Source organism: Magnolia sinica, chromosome 11 (genome assembly GCF_029962835.1).
Source record: "Magnolia sinica isolate HGM2019 chromosome 11, MsV1, whole genome shotgun sequence".
In the NCBI taxonomy this organism is placed as follows: Eukaryota; Viridiplantae; Streptophyta; class Magnoliopsida; order Magnoliales; family Magnoliaceae; genus Magnolia; species Magnolia sinica.
The window spans coordinates 47730759-47751158 of record NC_080583.1 but is presented as its reverse complement, the minus strand read 5'-3'; the positions used below and the strand labels follow the sequence as shown (position 1 = coordinate 47751158).

The following is a 20400-nucleotide window of genomic DNA, read 5'->3' as shown; positions in this document are numbered from 1 at the left end:
GTTCTCGATAGGGTTGGGGGCATGGTAGGTATGTCCTTTGGGGCTTGCAATGAGAATGTTATTGACTTTCACCAGTTTATTAGAAATAAAGCGATTGAAAGACAACATGAGTTGTAGAATTTGAAGGGCAAAAGGTCTCCTAAAGGCTTTAGGGAGCTCCTCACCCTTGAATGTTCCATCAATTACGACTCAACAACCAGATCAGGTTTAGCCAAGAGGGGAAGATTGGGGAAAGGAGGTGACCAATGATAGTTCTATCATGGAATGTTAGAGGTCTGGGGTGCAAGGTCAAAAGAGCCCAAATTTGAAAATTTTGCTCCAAGGCGAAAGCAGAAATCATAGCATTGCAGGAGATCAAACTTCAAGCTATTGACAGAGGTACGCTTGATTTAGTACGGGGAATTAAAAGGGATGGGAATCTGTCAATTCTTTTTCTTTTTTTTTTTTTTTTTTGGGGGGATTCAACCTGCTTGGAATGTTGATATGTGGAAGAGGGGTTGATTCCTTTCTAGGTTCTTTTTCCCTATCTATATTGTTGTAAGAAATCTCCTCGTGTAACTGATAGGTTTTCACCTTTGTCTATTGACCTTACCCTGGTAACTTCAGAGAACAGTTCTAGGTTGAACTAGACTGTGTCAGGCAGAAATGGGATGTCCCTTGGTGTGTGTGGGGTGATTTCAATGTCGTGCGGTTTCTGCACGAGAAGTCCAACGGGGGCAAAATGACGACTAGTTTGTTGAGGTTCGCTGACTAGGTTGTCAGACTTGAAATGTTGGATTTACACTTGCAGGTGCTAAATTTATGTGGTCCAATGGGCACAGAAATCCAATTCTTTCTAAGCTAGATAGACTTCAGATCTCCTCAAGCTGGATCGAAAAGTTTCTGCTTATGTGACAAAGGGGTTTGTCAAGACCGATTTCCGACCATCGCCTATTATCTTGGGGGTTCCCAATGACGACTAGGGCCCCAAACCGTTCAAATTTGAGCTAGTTTGGTTAGAAATTGGTGGCTTCAAGGAGTGCATTAATGATTGGTGGAGATCGTTGTAGGTTTGTGGTTATGTTGGTTTTAGGCTGAGCTTTAACCTTATATAGCTGAAAGAAAAATAAAATAAAATCAAAGGGTGGAAACATGATGTTCTTAAAAATCGGGAGGTGGAGTTTGATAGTATGGTTTCAGAGATTAACGATCTGGACCTTTTAGAAGATGGTGGAGAACTGTTGGTTGAGAATAGGGATGAAAGATCAGAACTTTATGCCAAATACGATAAGCATTCAAAGGAAGAGAAAATCAAATAGGGAGGGAGACAAAAATACTCGCTACTTTCATAGCATAGCTAGTGCTCGGGCTAGATGCAACCGCATTGGCAGCTTGATAGTGGGCAGTAAAAGAATATCAAATGAGGGTAAGATTTGTGAGTCTGTTGTATCCTTCTATGAGAATCTCCTTTCAGTTGTCTCTTGGAATAGGCCATGTTTTGACAACTTGGACTTCAACAAAATATCCAATGAAGACTCTTCTTCTCTTGAGGCTCCTTTCTCAAAAGAGGAGGTTAAATGTGCCATTGATTCCTTAAGTGGTGATGAAGTTCCCAATCCTGGCGGATTCCCTATGGCGTTTTTCCAAAATTTCTGGCATACCATTAAAAATTTGTTTTGGAGTTCATGGTCAAATTTTACTAGTGGAGTCGGCTATCAAAATATTTGGGGTCCTTGTGTATTGTTCTTATTCCAAAGTTGGAAGGGGTAGAACAATTGAATGATTTTCGTCCTATAAGTCTGATAGGAGGCCCATATAGGATCTTGTCCATGTCCTAGCTATGCAATTTAGGGGAGTCCTTTCCAATGTCATTGCCAATAATCAGGGGGCCTTTGTTTTTGGGAGACAGATTCTTGACACTACTTTAATCGCGCACAAATGCATTGATTCCCAGCATAGACAAAAGATTAGCGGGGTGGTTTGTAAACTAGATCTGGAAACGTCATATGATCACGTCAGCTAGAAGTTCCTAGACTATATGCTAGATCGGTTGGGGTGTGGTCACAAGTGGAAAGGTTGGATGAGGGCATGTGTGCAGTCCACTCGCTTTTCGGTTTTGGTTAACGGGGCGCATTAAGGTTTCTTTAAGGCCTTGAGGGGTTTAAGGCTAGGAGATACCCTCTCGCCTTACCTCTTCATCATTTTGTGATGCAGATGCGAGGTCGGTGGACAATTTATGCAAGATTTTGGTTTGTTTTGAAGCTATTTCGGGGCTTAAGATTAATGCGGCTAAAAGTGAGATGGCTAGGATTCATGTTTCAGATGATGATTTACGTCGGTTGGCGAATGTATTTGGTTGAAAATCAGGTTCTTTTCCATCATTGTACTTGGGTCTTCCTCTTTGCATAGGTAAGCCAATCAAGCATCTTTGGGACAAGGTTATTGAAAGAATCGAAAGGAAGCTAATTAGTTGGAAGTGTTGGATCCTATCTTTTGGCGGTCGGCTAACCCTCATTAAAGCAGCTTACTCTCCAACATGCTAATGTACTTCATGTCTCTCTTCAAATGCCCTAAGTCGGTGCTAGATAGAATTGAAAAAAAATGAGAAGAGACTTCTTTTGGAGAGGGGCTAACGAGGGACACAAGTTCCACCTCCTAATATGGGGGGAGGTCTGTAAGCCTATTTCGGAAGGGGGAGTGGGGCTTAAGGAATTAGGTCTTATTAATACTGCTGTTCTCGGTAAGTGGCTTTGGAAATTGCGAACCACATCAAAAGGGCTTTGGAAAAATGTAATTGTTAGCAAGTATGGCACATAGGAGGGAGGTTAAATGATCAAATCCTCTTCCCTACATTGGGCCTCTGCAGTTTGGAAGGCAATAATGGCTATAGAGTATCTCTTTCGGCAGGGAGTAGCTTTTAGTCTTGGTGATGGGAAGCACACATGTTTTTGGGTTGATGTGTGGTGTGGTGTGGTGTAAGCTGCTCCAAGTTATGTTCCCTAGAATTGTAGTGATAGCCACAGACCGTTTCACCCCTATTTAGCATTGATATTCTTTCTGTGGCAAGTCATTTGTGTGGAGTCCTTTCCGAAGGAAGAGATTGTGGAGTTAGCGCCCCTTCTGGAACTCCTCAATAATGTATCCCCTTCAACTCAAGAAGAAGACTATGATTTGGTCTGCTCACTGCTTTAGTAGATTCTCCATGCGCTCTTCCCAGTTATGAACTTATGATAGTGGGCTCTCATAGTCTCCCGCCTTTTCACCCTTTTCACAGTTGGTTTTATGGGGCTCCTCGGGTGGCAGTGTTTGTGTGGCTTGTGGATAGAAAGAGTCTTGAAGGTTGATGACCTACAAAATAGGTCTCTCATTCTTCCGAACATATGCTTCTTTTGCATGAAGAGTAAAAAATCGTTCGATCACCTTTTTATTCATTGTCCTTTTGCACGGGAGGTATGGGGGTATTTCCTTAGTTCGACTTAAGGAAATCATAATTTAGTTGATGTGATAGAGTAGGTTAATCATAATTTAGCCTCCAACCATGGCGATTGGTTTGAAATGGCTGGGTCGTCGTTGTATGTTTTTTCCATCTAGCGTTTTTTAATAAAAGTTGTGTTACCTTAAAAAAATGCACAATCAATTAACAAAACATAAAATCAATTCAAGAAATAGTATTCATGAACATCACTCTTAAAAAGTTTGAGAACCCTAACAAAAGAACAAAAAAAAAATAAAATGAAAAAGAACCAAAAACCTTGCGTGTATTTCTTCTTCTTCTTCTTCTCTCTCTCTCTCTTTCCCTCTCCCTCTCTTTTTGCCTTATGTGTCATGGTAGCTATAACTAAAAACGAAATAAAATCTAGAGCATGGGAGGAAATCCATACGAGTAGTTTCTTGAACAATAGAGAACGAAGGCAAGCTTGAGGGATTGGAGTAAGAGATTTTTGGTTTAACAAAATAAATTCATGTAGAGAGAGAGAGAGAGAGAGAGAGAGAGAGAGAGAGAGAGAGAGAGAGAGATGAAAGGAAAGCTTTGTGGGGAATTCGTTTGGACAGATGAAAGGAAAGCTTTGTGGGGAATTCGTTTGGACAACTCGCTTAAAAATGTCCAACATGTGGCACTATCCAAGTTTCCAATGACATCACTTGCATTAATTAGTTTTGAAATGCTGGAGCACTACGGTCATGGTTGGCTTTGTAGCTTGTGTTGATTTTGCTCTATAAAATTGTAGTACACCAAAACAGTGGTCTCTGTCCTCGGTCTTTAGATCCCATAATGATTATTAAATTCGGCATAACAGTCATTGCTAGTCAATGCATTGGTTGTATGGAAGTATATTTGATGCAGGACATGAAATTCAAGTATGATGTACAAGATTTTCAGGCTTTAGATTACACTAGTTCAAAAACAATTACACAAAATTCCACATCCCACACAAAAGTTCCAACACTCAATTAAGGGGAACCTTATGCGGATCCAGGCCTACACATGCTAGGGCTGGATCAATCAAAATTATAGACCAAACAAGAATCAGAGGAGGGTAAATTCATCCACACATGCACAGAAATTATTTCCTCAATCCAAGGGATTCAAAAATTTTAATTCGAGGAACCCTAAGGTTGAAGAAAGGGCATAAAATTGGGGATTTGAATAATTTAGGTTAGGTTTAGGGATTTTGGGTGAAAGAAGATTGAAAAAGAGGAGAGAGACAAACCAGAGAAGTACCGCACGTGTGGACAACAGAAATGGCCCAGACACACGTGCGTGTGATCCCGACCGCACGTGTGTAGGGCCCACTACTCAGAAAAAGGCCAGCTTGGCCCTGGTCGGACAGGGGTGGACTCCAAAACCTTTAAATTTCAGCTCGATCCGATGCACGGTTTGTGCGTGGTGCTCCGCCGAAGTTTCAGCCCTCCTGTAGGGCCAGATTCTGCAAATCTATTGTAAAGAGAAAAACGGTTGCAATAGAGGATGAATTTGAAGTGTAGATGATTGTAGGAGAAGAGAAATATGGATGGAAAAAGGTGGGGGTGAATTGGGATAGGTGTGGCGTCACACCACGGTAGTCAACCTTTGGCGTAAGGGAGGGTTCACACCCAATTGAGTCTCCACAACTCAGAAATTTAGAGGAGCAGAAAAAACGCAGAAATTTTACTAATCTTCAATGAATAAAAAAGACTACAAGGGGTGCTTATTTATAATAAAACCCTTTACCCCAAAACTCACGCCATGTGCGCAACCTATTACTTGGCGACGAAGTAATAAAAAATAACAATTAATCAAAGTAATCTAAACCGTCCATGATACTCTTAATAACAATAATAAGAAAAACGCAAAGTACTAGATTAATTAGAATAGTGGGCTACGATCATGAGAACCCATGGTGGGATCACATGACTACCAGGTCCACTCAAACGAAACAAAACGCAGTCCTCTAACTAGGAGACCCTCCCTGGAAATCGTCATCGATCCAGATCGATGGTGGGGCCATCCTCCTTACGTACGTGCGTAGGGGGGCGTGCGTGTGCGCGTGATGTCCCTATCAATATTTGGGTTACTTTTATCATTTTTTTATTTCATATGAATTGTTGTCACTTTATCATTAAATTCAGTGTGAATGTTTTGTTTTGATATTTTATTTCATATGAGACCTTTGACCTAGGTTCTGTTATTTTCTTTAATAAAACATCATTTACTATTGATGATGAAAGATTGATTTCCTGTGGGGTATATCAGTTGTCCTACTTGGCCATGATTATTCATTGTTTATCAGTAATCTGCAGCTGCTGCATGTTACTCCTTCCAATATAACCATTGCGTGCAATGCTGCATGCATCGTATGGAGCAATTTTATATTTTGAGTTGATGACCCCGTGACTTTTCTAAATTTAGCCATTTGCTTAAATTTGCAGTGCAGAAAAATTAAGGCCAGAGAAGGAGCTTCAACGTGCCACATCTGAAATTTTACGTTGCAAATTAAAAATACGAGATATATTTCAGAATCTCGATAATATATGCTCTGAGGGAAAGTTTCAGGAATCTTTATTTGATTCTGAGGGACAAATCGACTCTGATGATGTATGTAAAATCTTTACTCTTCCATAACATCATTGATCAATTCTGTCTATACTTTTCAAGATGTAATTGATACAAAACAGTTAAAGGGAGCATTGATTGGTTAACCATGTGGTCATCTTTTGGCAGATCTTTTGTGCCAAATGTGGCTCCAAAGAATTTTCTGCTAATAATGATATTATACTCTGTGACGGCATCTGCGATCGTGGCTTTCATCAGAAGTGTTTGATTCCCCCATTGTTAAATGAAGAAAGTAACACTCAAACCTTCTACAGTGGTTTTTGAGATTTCAAGTTGGTGTTTACATGAAGAACATGTTCTAAGTATGGGCTCCCTTCTTTGTTGCTTCCTTGCAGTTCCTCCTGGAGATGAAAGTTGGCTATGTCCTGGATGCAATTGTAAAGTAGATTGCGTTGACTTACTTAATGACATTCAAGAAACCAACCTTTCCATTGAAGACAAGTGGGAGGTGCATTGTATAAACCATTATTATCTCGTATTTTGGTTATTGTACAGACTACTGAATGCCCTGTTGGATCTGCTTCTGCATAGGGGGTAGCAATAGTTCAGGTTTATGCCAGTCCTCTCTTCGACTGTTGGTTATCAGGCCTAAAAACCAGGCCTGGGTCCAACCCTCTTTCTCAGTTGGGGCTGAAATCCTAGGCCTGTCGAGTAACAGTCATAAACAGGCTCAGGTGTGGATTTAGACCAAGTCTCAATAGAAAATTTGATAAAACTTCCCAGCTCAATCACAGGCCATAAAAAAAGGGCAAAACCCAGCTTCATTGGGATGTGCATTGAAACCCAATACACCAGCCTGGCCCATTATCAGTTCTACTTCTGTCTTAGAAATAGCTATTCCTGGCTCAGAGATTTCTGCCTTTAGAATCCTCAATTATTAAACCCTAATTTTATTTTCTTCTCACATGCAGGAGGTTTTTCCTGAGGCAGCTGCTAGTGCAGCCGGGGATAAGCAGTATGATGACTTAGGGCTTCCATCAGATGATTCAGAGGATGATGATTATGATCCTGATGGTCCAGATCTTAGCGAGAGGGTTCCAAAGGAAGGCTCAAGTTCTGAAGAGTTAGATTCTAGCTCCATATCTGATGACTCAAGTACTTCCGCCAGTGAAGAGCAACATGAACGTTCTGGATTTTCCTCTGATGATTCAGAGGATAAGGATTATGATCCTGATGTTCCAGATGTTGACAATAAGGTACAAAAGGAAGGCTCAAGCTCTGATGAATCTGAATTCACATCCGATTCCAGTGGTTCGAGTGCTTCAAGCCATGATAATGCTTCTTCAAGCTCAGATGAGGTTCCTGTGGGCTCATCAAGGAATCACTCTGATCCTGTTGATAGGTTGGGTAAAGGAAGATCTAAAATGAGCCCTGAAAAGAGAAAACCGCTAAATTCTGAGCTTATATCCTTATTGGAACCAGATCCAAGTGGTAAAATTGCTCCTCCTATTTCAGGAAAAAGGCATTGTGTACGGCTGGACTACAAGAAGCTGCATGATGTAAGTTTCCCTTCATTACATATCAATTTTTATGTTGGGGTTTTCAACTTCATGCTATGTTCCACTGTATGTCTGTGATTACAGGGCACAAAATGCTATTTGGTACTTGGATAGGAAGCTACTAGACTGAGAGAGTGGATGCATTATACGAACATAGTAGTTCTATGATACCGAGATGTGTGCATAGATCAACGTGTTCTGTTGGGCATGACATGCGAAATTTTTGAAAAATGTAGTGTGTAGAAGATATGAGCGTAATTATGTTTAAATGGCTTTCAAGACCTGCTGTACATCTTTGCCATGTCTCTTTTATCTATTTTGGGGAATGATAAGAAGGAATACACCACAAACTTTTTTTTTTTGTGTGCATACACTGGTCCAGACTGCATCTTTTGTGGGCCTTTTTATGGATGGGCACATCACAAAAATCACACCAACTGTACAATCCAAACAGTCCTATTGTGGTGTGCAGGTGGATGGTTGAAGAAAATGGCCGATTATCCTTGTTCAATGGTCAAGAGTCCATTAGTTGGACCATCTGATTGTTAAAAACTTCAGACCACGGATTATTTCCATGATGGGCTCATGGACTTTCGAGATCTCCTAAATGTAGTCATGTCACAACAGAAACTTGCTGCTAAAGAATTTATTTTTCTTGCAGGGCATCTTCCTCTGTCATTGTCCTGATTTGTTGCTAATGCTAACTTCAACTCAAATTTGACTAGTGTCATTCATTTACAGTAAAGTGAATGTGCTGCTACTCGAGTGAGTAGAATTTCAAATCTTACTCTGCAAATGTGGCCAATTTGTGATGGATTTAGGACGTTCATCAGGTGAGCCCTTTTTGTTTATATCCAGTGGCTTAAAAATCAGCCGAGTCCAGTGATCCATTGGGCCACACATTTATGAAGAAAGTGGACAGATACAAAAGTTTGAACAGAATCCACATTCAGTGTACACTTGTGACCATTTGACGACCAGACTGGTCTGTTTTTGGGGCAATGGCAAATCAATGGAGGCACTCACCTGATGAACGGCCTTGATCTCCTACAATCATGTCATGGTGGCACGTGTGGGGATAGTAGGATTCGAACTTCAAAGTCCTACAGGGTTCTGCTCTAAAACCATCATCATCATCAGATCATCTAAGCCATGTCCTAATTGGGTCAGCTGGTTCTACTCTAAAATGCTTCTGCTAAACTTTAGTTACCCTGTTTGGTTACGGGTTGGCTCATCCTTGTTTATCTTGTGCTGATTTATGAAGGAAACATATGGAAATATACCTTCCGATTTGAGTGATGATGAAGACTGGACAGAGATGAGTACACCAAGGAGAGAGAAGAGTGATAATGTTATACCATCAAAGAGAAACGCTCGAACGCTCCAGAATGAACAATTTTCTACCAAGGCCCAAAGCACTCCTGCAGTGAAAGATATGTTACCAAAGCCAATTATAGACCAAGTGGGAGTAGCTGCAAATATCCCAAATAGGAATACTTGTGAGAAACTGGAAGTTGAAAGCACCAATCATTCAGTAGCTAAGCTGCAGAAAGATAATCCCAAATCAGTATCTCCAAATAGGAATACCTGTGAGAAACTGGAAGTTGAAGGCACCAATCATTCAGTAGCTAAGCAACTGAAAGATAATCCTAAATCTGATACTGATAGTAGCGCAAAGAAAGCTACCACATCAGGCTCCAGAAGTTTCTCACTAGCAGTATCTCAGGTACTAAGCTGTATGTTTTTTATGCTGGTTTTCTGAATTCAGTTATTTTTAAAGTCATGAATAGCTGTAACTTTGTAAATCTCGGCAGAAAATCTGACATGGTTTCAGTCAATATGGAAAATATGGCATTCTAAATGCATCTTCAATTCTGCATTGTAGGAGCCAGGCGCACTCAACACCTAATACATTACACGATGCCTAGGCAGAAGCCCGGAGAGTCCTCCTAGTGCATTTTTTTTTTCAAAGAGTTTTAGCTTTAGATATAACTTTTACATTAGAAAATAGAACTAATTTTAAGTGTATAATAAATACCTATATAAGTAGACACCACTCCTGGAAACTCAAACATTCGAATGAATCAACTAACCATTCTGATTAAACCTTTCGGATTCTACAAAAACATGGCATCAGATTCAAACTATGGTTTTGAGTAAATGATGTTCAATCACATTTTTTATTGTTCAAATATTGTCGAAAACCAAAAGTAAACAAAGGCAATAAAGCTGATTATCCACCAACCTGTACATGGTGGGACCTGATGAAAGGTTTAGATCTCATATATGTGCCACATTTCCATCTGTGGGGAGTGATGCAAGATATACTATCATGATAGCCATCAGAGTTATCACACACATTCAGTTATTAGGTTTGCCCATCGCAGGTCAACTATTTCATTGTCATGGTACACTACTTTTCCAAGGTCTACTAGAGTGAAACTTTAGGGCATACCAAACTACATCTTGTGGTTTATTTTGTTCTGCATCAAGATGTCAACAATGTGTTGTTTCTCGTGTGCATGTCAGGTAAGATAGTTGTGTCATGGGCATGGTGTGCCGTAAAGGCCGTTACGTAAAGGTAACGGTGGTAACTGTTACACGTAACGAGGTTGTAACGGCCGTAACACCTATTATGGAAAAAAAATGACTCGTAATTTCTGTTAACGGCACGTTACGTCCCCTATAAAGGCCATAACAATCCCATAATTGTCTGTTATGGGGGCAGATATAGGTTTTTCATACTTTTTAATCAACATTATGGGACAAATACATGTTTCTCTGGATTTTTTTCAAAAAAAAAAGAGACCGTGATGGCCGTTACGGGGGCTGTAACAGCCGTTACAACCCTTGCCGTAAAGGTAACGGTGGTGGCCGTTACGGCCACCGTTACCATGACAGAACACCTTGATCATGGGTTATGAACGAACCCCATTATTTTTCCATACCTAAGATCTGTTAGTATGATTGCTTGTCTACTTTGTGATTCGAGCATCAATCGTGGCTCAAAATCTGCGTGGAACAGTTCTTGCTTCCAAAACAATCTGTATCATCTATCACATTTCATTTCCCCTGGGTTGGCAATATGTATGGGGGTACCAAGTGCCCCTAAAGTCATAGAAGAGCAGTCTAGTTCTCCCTCTTGTTACTAAGACATGGGATAATTGTTGGTGCTGGACATGGATACAAGTGCTCCAACACATGCTTTTTATCCTCCAGATTCACACACATTTGTAAAACATTTCTTTTATTATTATTATTGTTGTTGTTATTTGTGGTTACAAGTATGCCCATATCTTAAATGCGACAAGCTAGACTCAGAGATGCTAGGGCAACATTGAACCGTTCGTATCATTCAAGGTCAAAATTGTGAGGGGTGACATTGAGCCATTCTTCTCGAGAGCCTGTTCAGGAGGTGGAAGGTACGCGTTATTACCAAGGGCGGGTTCAAGAGGAAGGTCTTCAGCAAATCAAGGGGGTCTTGAAAGAGGGTGATTCAAGAAAAAAATAAAATAAAATTACATTCTCAATAAGGGAAGAAGTGGGTCTGTCGAAGGGAGAAAGGGGGGAGGCTCACCAAGAGTCGGGGCAAGGGCACTGGAGTGTGCATGGCCGCCATAGCAAGTCTAAGGTGCATGAGAGTGGGGGCCTCTAGCAGGGGCATGAGCATGATTTTTAGAAGAGGCAATCAGGGATTAGGAAAAGCAACCATTAGGTGAGGGAGAGTGGGGAAATTGTAAAAAGGGTAAGGAAAACCAAGACAGACCATCTTAGGAGAAGAAAGCAGGGGGCAAAGAAATCATTGAGGGGAAATGGGTTAGAATGGAGAGAAAAAAGGTAAAGAGGGGAGAGGTTCGGGCAGGCGAGATCTCTCTCAAAACTATCGACGGTCTTCATTAGAAATTTTCTAATGGGATAGACTGGATTTAGCTTCAAAATGGCATTCGGGAATGTGTATATGCTAAAGGAAGTGGAGAGAGGGGAATGTGGAAATGCTAGGGTTCCACTCTAGTGCTTCTTGAGAAAGTGAAAGAGGTGGGGAAGGTGGTGGCAGAGATGAAGGGTGGAAATTGGTGGTGTAGAAGATGAGGTATGGTCTAGAGGTGATCAATAGGCTTTTGGAGAAGGGATGGAGGCGGAGGGGGTAATTAGTAAAGGGAAAGGGGTGATGAAAGAGGGGCCAATCAAGGGTGTAGGTAAATATGGGGTCAAGACATCTTCTTAGAGAGACGTAGTGTTGAGGGGCCTTGTTAGTTGTTGCCCTCTATCGGCCAGGAAGACGTTCTTCGAATTGTAGGTCTATTTGATTGGCCTTGACAGTGTCAAAGTTTGCATCATCCGGAGCATCATCAATGACTATGAATGTCATGGCATAAGGCGCTTAAGAAGCCGTGGAGGGCCTTAAGAAGGGCACCAACATGTGTTGGGTGGCATAACTTCCATTTGGAACATGCTTTGCTTAAAGATCGTAGCAAAGACACGTGCCTTCACCATTGCAACCCTAGTTAGCGAGAGAGACTGGCGGTGGTAGTGAAGGTTCCACCAACATTGGATGAAATCTATGACATTCTCGCTAAGGTACTATGTGACAGCCTTAAGCTGGTCATCTGGCATCATAATCAAGGTGTCCCATATCGGTTACGATACGGCTGTATCGACCGATACGTAACGGTAACGACCGACACCGTTACGCGACACGGGGTCGAAATGGCCGTTACGGAATTCTGTAACCGTAACGGCTGTTATGGGGCTGTTACGGGCCCTAACGGCCGTTACGGACCTATAACGGCTGTTACGGGACTTGAAAAAAAAAAAAAAGAAAGAAAGAAAGAAACTTACCTTTTTCCCTTTCTTTTCTTCTTCTTTTTCTTCTTCTCTTTCTTCTTCTTCTTCCTCTTCTTCTTCTTCTCGGGCAGCTACAACCTTCTTCTTCTTCTTCTTCTTCTTCTTCTCTCTCTCTCTCTCTCTCTCTCTCTCTCTCTCTCTCTCTGTTCTTTCCCTCTTTCCCTCTTTTTTCGTCTCTCTTCTTTCCCTCTTTTTTCTTTTCGGTTTCCCTCTCTCTCCCTTTTTATTTTTTATTTTTATTTTTATTTGCAGGCGTACACCACACTAGCTAGCTGCTGCAGGTACGTGTCACGCTAAGACAAGTGCTGACACTCCTCGAGCTCCAAGTTGTACGAACGGTTCAAAGGAGATGAAAGTTACATGCACTCCACAGTGATGTATTTATTATATCTACACCGTTCATCTATTTTTAAATATCATTTTAGAGTATTACCCAAAAAATGAATCGTATCCAAAGATCGTCTGGACCACACCAAAAATAGCAGCGGAGATGATGGTTTTCACCGTTAAACAATTCGTAGGCCCACCATAACATTTATTTTCCATCCAATCTGTTCATAAGGTCAAAAAGACCCGAATGAAGAGGAAAAACAAATTTCATATTGATCCAAAAGTTCTGTGATCCCAAAAAGGGTTTCAATGGTAGACGTTCAATCCCCCACTGCTTTTTGCAGTGTGGTCCACTTGATAATTAGATCTGTATTATTTTTCATGTCAAGCCTTAAGACGATCTCGTCAAATGAATGGACAGTTTAGATATAACACATACCTCATGATCAGACCCATAGGACTTACTGACGTTAAAACACACAGGTACACCAGGCAGACTCTCTGGAGTTACGCAGCACGTTTTGTACACGTGCCGCGTGGCCCCACCATAATGTATATATTTTATCCAAGCCGTCCATCCATTTTGCCATATCATTTTAAGTCATGATCCAAAAAATTAGTAAGATCCAAATCTCAGGTGGACCACACCATAGGAAACAGTGGTTATAGAATGCTCACCATTAAAAATTTCTTAGGGTCTACTTTAATGTTTATTTTTCATCTAACCTGTTAATTGGGCCACATTGACGTGGATGAAGGGAAATCACACATGTTAGCTTGATTTAAAACTTTTGTAGCCCCCAATAAATTTTTAATGGTTGACGTTTAATTATTGTTGTTTCTTATGGTGCAGTCCACCTAAGCTTTGAATGTGCCTCATTTTTGGGCTCATGCCCTGAAATTATTTGGCAAAATGGATGGACGGTGTGGATATAACACATTCATCATGGGCGGGGCCTAAAAAAACTTTGACACGTGTGCTACACTTCACAATCTGAGTCCTGCCTAATTCGGTCCCTTAAAAAATTGTACACGAGACATATTAACTTAAAATTTACCAATTAAATTATGGACTGCAATTGCTAACTCACAATGCCAAAATCAAATTGTTTGAATAGTTTTAATTGTTAATTTGTGGACTTTTATTTTTTAAAATAAGGCCTTTTGATTTTTTTTTTATTTTTTTTTCATGATTCACTATCCAATAAATGTCCACCAATTCATAAGTGGGATAATGACAATAAATTGCATGAATTTGAGGCTGATTTGGAGCATAGATTGGTCCTCCAAGTCAGCTCCAAATTGGCAACGCCATCTACTCGAATTTAATTTCATTTTTTTAAAGAACTATTAGGAGAAATGATATCAAGTTGTTAAGTATATAAATGAGAAATTTAGAAAATTAAATATATGAATTTTGTAGTCAAATTCAGGTTACCTGGTTAAAAAATTAATCAGACAGTCCGATACAACTTCTCACCAAAGAGTGGACCGTTATACCACCATAAACATGTTTCAATTTATAAATGAATGCACATTTGGAATGCTTAGAATATTCCGGATTTAATCCATATTTTTTCATATTTTTTGGCAAAAAAAATAAAAAATTGCACCATTACAGGCTGTTACGCCCCCGTATCACCGTTACACCCCTGTATCCGTATCGGTATCGGAGGGCACTGTTATGCCAACCGATACTGATACGGGATACCTTGATCATAATGCCATCGTAGTGGAAGCGTAGACAAATTCCTTCTACAGATCTGCCAGGATTAAAGGTTTGTGTTGGCTTGGAAAGATACCAAGCCATGGCTTGATTAGGAGCTGCTAAGAAGGGGAAGTACCTCTTCATTCGTGTGTCTCTCTTTATTCATGTTTGGGTTGCTCTCTATGCGTTGGCAATGTGAGAGCAACACTCCACTTCAGGACGTACCGGTAAGGGCACTTGTCGGGGAACTTATTCCAATGAAGGAGTTCCTGGATGGAGGAAAAGCGCTGGGTAGAAAGAAGTGCAGTAGGAAGATTGGAAGAGATCCATCAGTTCCTTCCATGTATGGATTCCTTTGAAAGCGCTCGAATCATACCAGTCATGGGACCGGACTCTAAGAGACTGGTGGAAATATCTAAAGGGTTGGTGAGAGTCATGACTCATCACTGCAACATTCCTTTGTGTAATTGATCTAGTGTTGTACGTGTGACTCTATGCCTAAAAACTGAGAAAACCAACTAGGGCTTCCTCTTAGTCATTGCCTTTTGGAAGGTTGGTGAACTAGTCGGGTTGGATGATGAATTGATAGGGCGACAAATATTGCTAGACGACTGGCAATATATTGTTATAAAAGATCTCATCATCATCGTCATTCCTAGATCATGAAGGTTGTACTCTTGGGTGCAACAACATCCATGAATTGCATACTGGCATGGGCTCGATATGCAGAGGGAGCTTGTCCCAAAATATTTTGCTCATCTCGTCATTGTTGTGGGAAGTGTCTGGCGGCAGCCCTGCGGATTTTGGTGCGACCAGACCGGCCAGGTAGTACTCCCGTAAGGTGATGGGGTAGTGTAGACCTTACTCCAGGAGGTCAACCATCTACTTCTTATTCTGTTTAAGGTGCACAACAGATCTGTGACATCGGGCAGCAGTGATAATGGCTTGTTTTGGCTCAACTGTATTAAGTGGGAGAGTGATGGGTGACTCCGTGAAGGGAGGAGGCGGAAGAGTCACCACATGGTAAGCAGGTGTGTAGAAAACAAAGTTGGCAGAGGCATGTTTTTTTTTCTTCTCTTTGTCAATAGTGATATGACTGTCATTGACCATTTTTTGAATGGGGTTCGTAAGGATATAGTAATCCACCATCTTGTGGCTAATGATCCAATGGTGTTGGTAAAACTTCGAATCCTTAGTCTCATTGGCCTAGGCGTCTAGATTGTGGTAAGGTAATGTTTACTTCTAAAACCAGTTGTTCAAATATCTAGATAGGGTTTGACATAGGGAATGCATACTCCTTTTGGGTCATATCACGCCTTTGCCTTTTGTTTGCATTACATGAACTTTTGTCCTTTCTGTCGTCAATCTTTGGCCTAACATTGACCTTGACAAACTTCTTGCCCTTATCGACAATGTTTGAGGCAGAGGCCTTGTTTTGTTCACGACGAGACCTATCATGTCGTGGGTGGTGTCTTGCAGCAAAATCTGCTCGACATTAAATGCCAAGGTGGCCAACCCTGGAAAGGTTGAGAAGATTAAGCCTACTAACCCGTAGGCAAGGTATTCCATAATGGTAATGGTGGTGATTAAGCCTGCTAACCCATAGGCAAGGTATTCCATAATGGTAATGATGGCCATAACGGTCACCATCGTTACCTTTACGATTCTGGTCAAGACTGGTAATGATGGCCATAACGGCCACCACCGTTACCTTTACGATACAGGTCAAGACGACTGTTATGGTCTCTCTTTTTTATTGAAAAAAAAAACAAAAAAACTGAAAAACTTGGGGGGGAGTAACGGTGGTTGTGGGTAAATTTTCCAAAACAGTTGTTACAATCTCATAATGTGTTTGGCACTATAACTTTTATGTAAGTCGTTGCTTGTTTTATGGCCAAGTTGGGCTCACGTCTTGCTCGAATAGAAAGAAGTTAGCGAGGAAAGTATCCTATGTTTGGTCCCTCGTATGGATAGATTTTAGCAACAATGTGGTATACCATTTGAAGGCCTCTCCCATGAGAGAGGAACCAAAGAGTTTGAGGTATTACTACAGGATGTAGGCCAAGTCCCCCATTGTCATGAAGAATTTGTGAGATGTTCTTCAAGTGGCGTTGTCTCATCAAACTTTTGAAAGCTTGGCCTTTTGAAGTTGGTTGAGGGGGCCAACACATCGACCTTAGGGGGATATGGTGTACGAATGATGAACTTGGTCCTGGACTCATGCTCACGCTCTTGACGGAGCATGTTAGAGACGATTTACCGCAAATCGTCTTGCGTCGTAATAGGAGGCGGTGCTTATCTGGAAGCATATGATCTGGCCCGCTGGGGTTGCCCCCATGGTGGGGGAATCTTAGTAAGGAGGGTGCTCCCTAGGTGGGAGGAACTCAATTCCATGGAATCTTGGAAACTGAGCAGATTGGCACCCGCTTGAGAAAGGCTAAGCGCCTAGTGCTTAAGCATTAGCATTTGTGCCTTGACAATCATGCGCTAGGAGCTCTGCGCTTTCCTCTAAGGGCATGTTGAAGGGCCCTATCGCAGAGCAGGCACAACGGGTGATTGTAGGTGTAGAGCAACTGGAGGGGATCTAAACAGGCACTGCGCCTGGATTTGTTTTAGTGAGTGACGAACTTCATGTCAATACATGCATATATACATATTTTATATTTGTGTCCGAAATTTTGGTCCTGTATGTATTATACCCAAATGAGTCCGTCTCCGACTTTTTGGCATTTCTGTACTTTCATGGCTGAATTTTTATCTGTATTATTCAGTTCCTACATCAAATGATACTCAAAACTTTTTCGGTATTGTACTTTTCCATTTGCCGATTTGCTAGATATGATCATGAGTACTTCCTTCAAGCACTTTATCTTTTATTAGAGCAACCTTCATTTTGTTAATTACTGGATAAGAATAAGCAATTCATCAAAGTAATAGAAGAGAACTAGCTTCCTCTGGACAAGCTAAGGGGTCCGTTTAGAGAATTGGCTTCCCTTCAAGAAGTTGAGTTCAATTGAGAACTATCTTGCCTTTAATATCCCTAAGGTTGTGTTTGGTGGAAACCAAAATGATAATATGAAAAGTTAAAATGGCATTGGAAATGAAAAACTGTGGTTTCCAACAATTCTATTATTTCTTGTGGATTGCTGTTTTCCATGGAAAACATTGGGAAAGGAAGCCAAAACAAGAACATGCAGTTGGTGTGTTGCCTTGCCTTGGAAATGCATGCAACACCTTTTTTTGCATGATACTGATTTCAACAATTTGCCTCAGCAAACCTATGGAAATGAAAACATATTCCACCTGTTTTTTTCTTCTTCTCTCTCTCTCTCTCTCTCTCTCTCTCTCTCCAAAGATGTTGGATTCCATGAAAATCAATATCCTTTCCAGGGTTTTGTAACTTGGACTTAATCTCATTCACAATGAAATAAAATTTCAAAGGAGCTGGATGCTCTCAGAATGCCCAAGTAATAGCATTTATAGAACACCTTCGACAATTAAGGATCCTGTGAAAGGCTCATTGGAAGGGCTCACACCAATTGCACGGCCATGATTTCCACACCAAATTAGAGACGTCAATGCTGGTAGCCCCAGAGAAAATTAATGAGCCGTTTATCATTCCTCACCGCACCATTGATCCCGGGATTCCCTGGGATACCGATGGAGCTATCTCATGTCAAATGTCTTTTTAGGATGTTATTCATTAAGCTGTTTTAACCCGATGTGAATTGTTATCCTTTAGTCTGACGTGCTCAGTTGTTATGCAGAGACTTTCTGAATCTTTGATGGTAAATGAGTATCCTGACCGGGTGACAATAGAAAATTTGTCGAAGGAACTAGGAATCACGGTCCAGCAGGTCTGCCCATTTGCTCTATAGGAATGCTATATGCTACTTGGATTTTTGCATCTACAAACACCAACACAAGTGCCCTACACATGCCAACATGCTCAATTTTAAGAGAGCTGTACTGTTCGTTGAGCGAGATCCATGGTGGAAAAAAAAGGTGTCCTTGCCCCAAAAATGGGCTGGTCCACTCTTCAATTAGGCCATGGATGCATGAAAATATAGACAGTTATTCCAGATTCAATTTACATGTGCGACCCACCAAGTCAATGGACTGTAATGATTTTTAGGCTGGGGTACATTCAATCTAGGGACTTACTAATGAATGACCTGGATCTCACAGGCCAGCATGTGTGGGATACCTGTTTTTGGCTTTGCATTTCTGCATCTGCAAGTAGCATCCCTCTTTCCTCTTTGCATTTACCACTCACTAAGTAAAAATTTTATGAGTTTCCCTTTTTGCTTCTTAATTGTTATTTGCATAAACTTGCAGGTTAAAAAATGGTTTGAGAATGCTCGTAGAAGTTTGCGCCTTAAATCAAACAGAGAAGAGACTAAAGCAGAAAACAGGACTCTGGACAATGACACTGTCATTTCCAAGACCAATGGAAAGGATACCGAGTCCAGAGGAATTATCGTTAACTCTGCTAGCAATGGAAGTGAAGTGATGAGATCAAATAAGGCAGACGTTGTGAAGCCTACTGTGACTCAACATGGTGTTGGGGAGAGGAAATGGAGGAAACAGGTGGTTAGTAGAAGCTACTGGAATTCTGCAAAGCATGAGTCGAGAAAGAGAAGAATGGACAAGTTAAGTGATGGAGCTCCGGATGTTGCCTCTAGGGCCAACATGAAACTGACAAAGGGTAAGGAAAGAGATTCAGCAGGAGTTCAACGGCCACAGGAAAAAAGGCCAAACCGCTAATCCTTAAGATACCCAGACTAGAAGTAGAAGAGCCATTGGTTTAGAACTCTGATTGAAGGACTTGATGATAACCCAATCACAGTTGTTCTCACCATTTTCCTGTGTAGGGAATTCCAGCATTGCACTCTCAGATTGTTTGATGTTGCTACCTGAGCATTACTTGGGAGTGGTATTCTGGAACTGGAAGAGACATGGATGGTTCGAACACAGATTCCTGCTAAAAGAGGCAGCAGACCTGCAGCCTGCACATTTTTGTTGAAATGAATGTTCTATCATTCAAATGAGGCCCTATCTCGACTCTCCACATTATTATTATTATTATTATTATTATGGGTGGGCTTTTAACTGCAAGTGCAGTCTCACAAGCTTTCTTGGACTTGGTCTCATGCTTGTATTGTTTGCCATCTGTGAGTTTTTGCCATGCTCTTGTAACCTTTAACAGCACGTAAAGATAGCATTATTGGCATACTCATTCTTTAACATGATCCGGAACATGTTGAGACATTTGCATGTGGACTTGATGTATTTGTGGAAAAGCCGTTTAATCCTCAACTTCCTACTTATGAATTAGGATATTAAAAAGTTTTCCTGATTCATAATACATTAGGATGAGAGTAGCATCCAAATGCACCGAGTGAGAACAAATGTAACTCATGGTTTAATAATTCAATTTATTAATACAATGAGACTTAATATAGATGAGGGATTCTCCAAAAGTCTCCAATGTTGGGATATCTTAGAGATTTGATTGTTGATCTTTTTTTTATAGACCATAATGAAATTATTTCTTAATTTGTTGCAATTTGCATGTCATTGATCACTGTTAGCACCTTTTGATATGTCAATTTGCATGTTAAAAACTGTCTAGGGAAAACGGTAAGATTTGGAACTCGACCTTTAATGCTATAAATTGAAATTAAAATGTCAAAAGGGCTTTAGCGAGGCTCACAAGTCTACAATGAACAAAGAAACATAATAGGAATTTTATTAGCAAATCGATGGGAACATATGCATCCAATTGTTGAAGTCTTGAGTATTTAGGTTCCACAATTTGAGTTTTTCAAAGAATATATAAAATACCAAAAAATAAGGAACCTCTTTACTGGTGTTTGTGGATCGATGCTCCAATAGTTAAATGCAGGGAGAGCGATGATGGATGGAGTGAATGGCGTTGATGG

The 20400-nt window shown here is 40.8% G+C and overlaps 1 protein-coding gene across 2 annotated transcripts in view; it reads left to right on the top strand.

Annotated features, from left to right (window-relative positions):
* LOC131219095 (homeobox protein HOX1A-like) overlaps window positions 1-19726 on the top strand; it is a 36131-nt gene extending 16405 nt beyond the window's left edge. For both annotated transcript variants that reach the window (XM_058214094.1, XM_058214095.1), the window contains exons 3-9: window positions 5890-6055; window positions 6182-6305; window positions 6409-6521; window positions 6985-7572; window positions 8837-9298; window positions 18223-18312; window positions 18794-19726. In XM_058214094.1, the coding sequence (XP_058070077.1) occupies window positions 5890-6055; window positions 6182-6305; window positions 6409-6521; window positions 6985-7572; window positions 8837-9298; window positions 18223-18312; window positions 18794-19222 (1972 nt within the window). In that variant the 3' untranslated portion in view covers window positions 19223-19726. The remainder of the gene's footprint in view (window positions 1-5889; window positions 6056-6181; window positions 6306-6408; window positions 6522-6984; window positions 7573-8836; window positions 9299-18222; window positions 18313-18793) is intronic.
* Window positions 19727-20400: the final 674 nt, after the last annotated feature.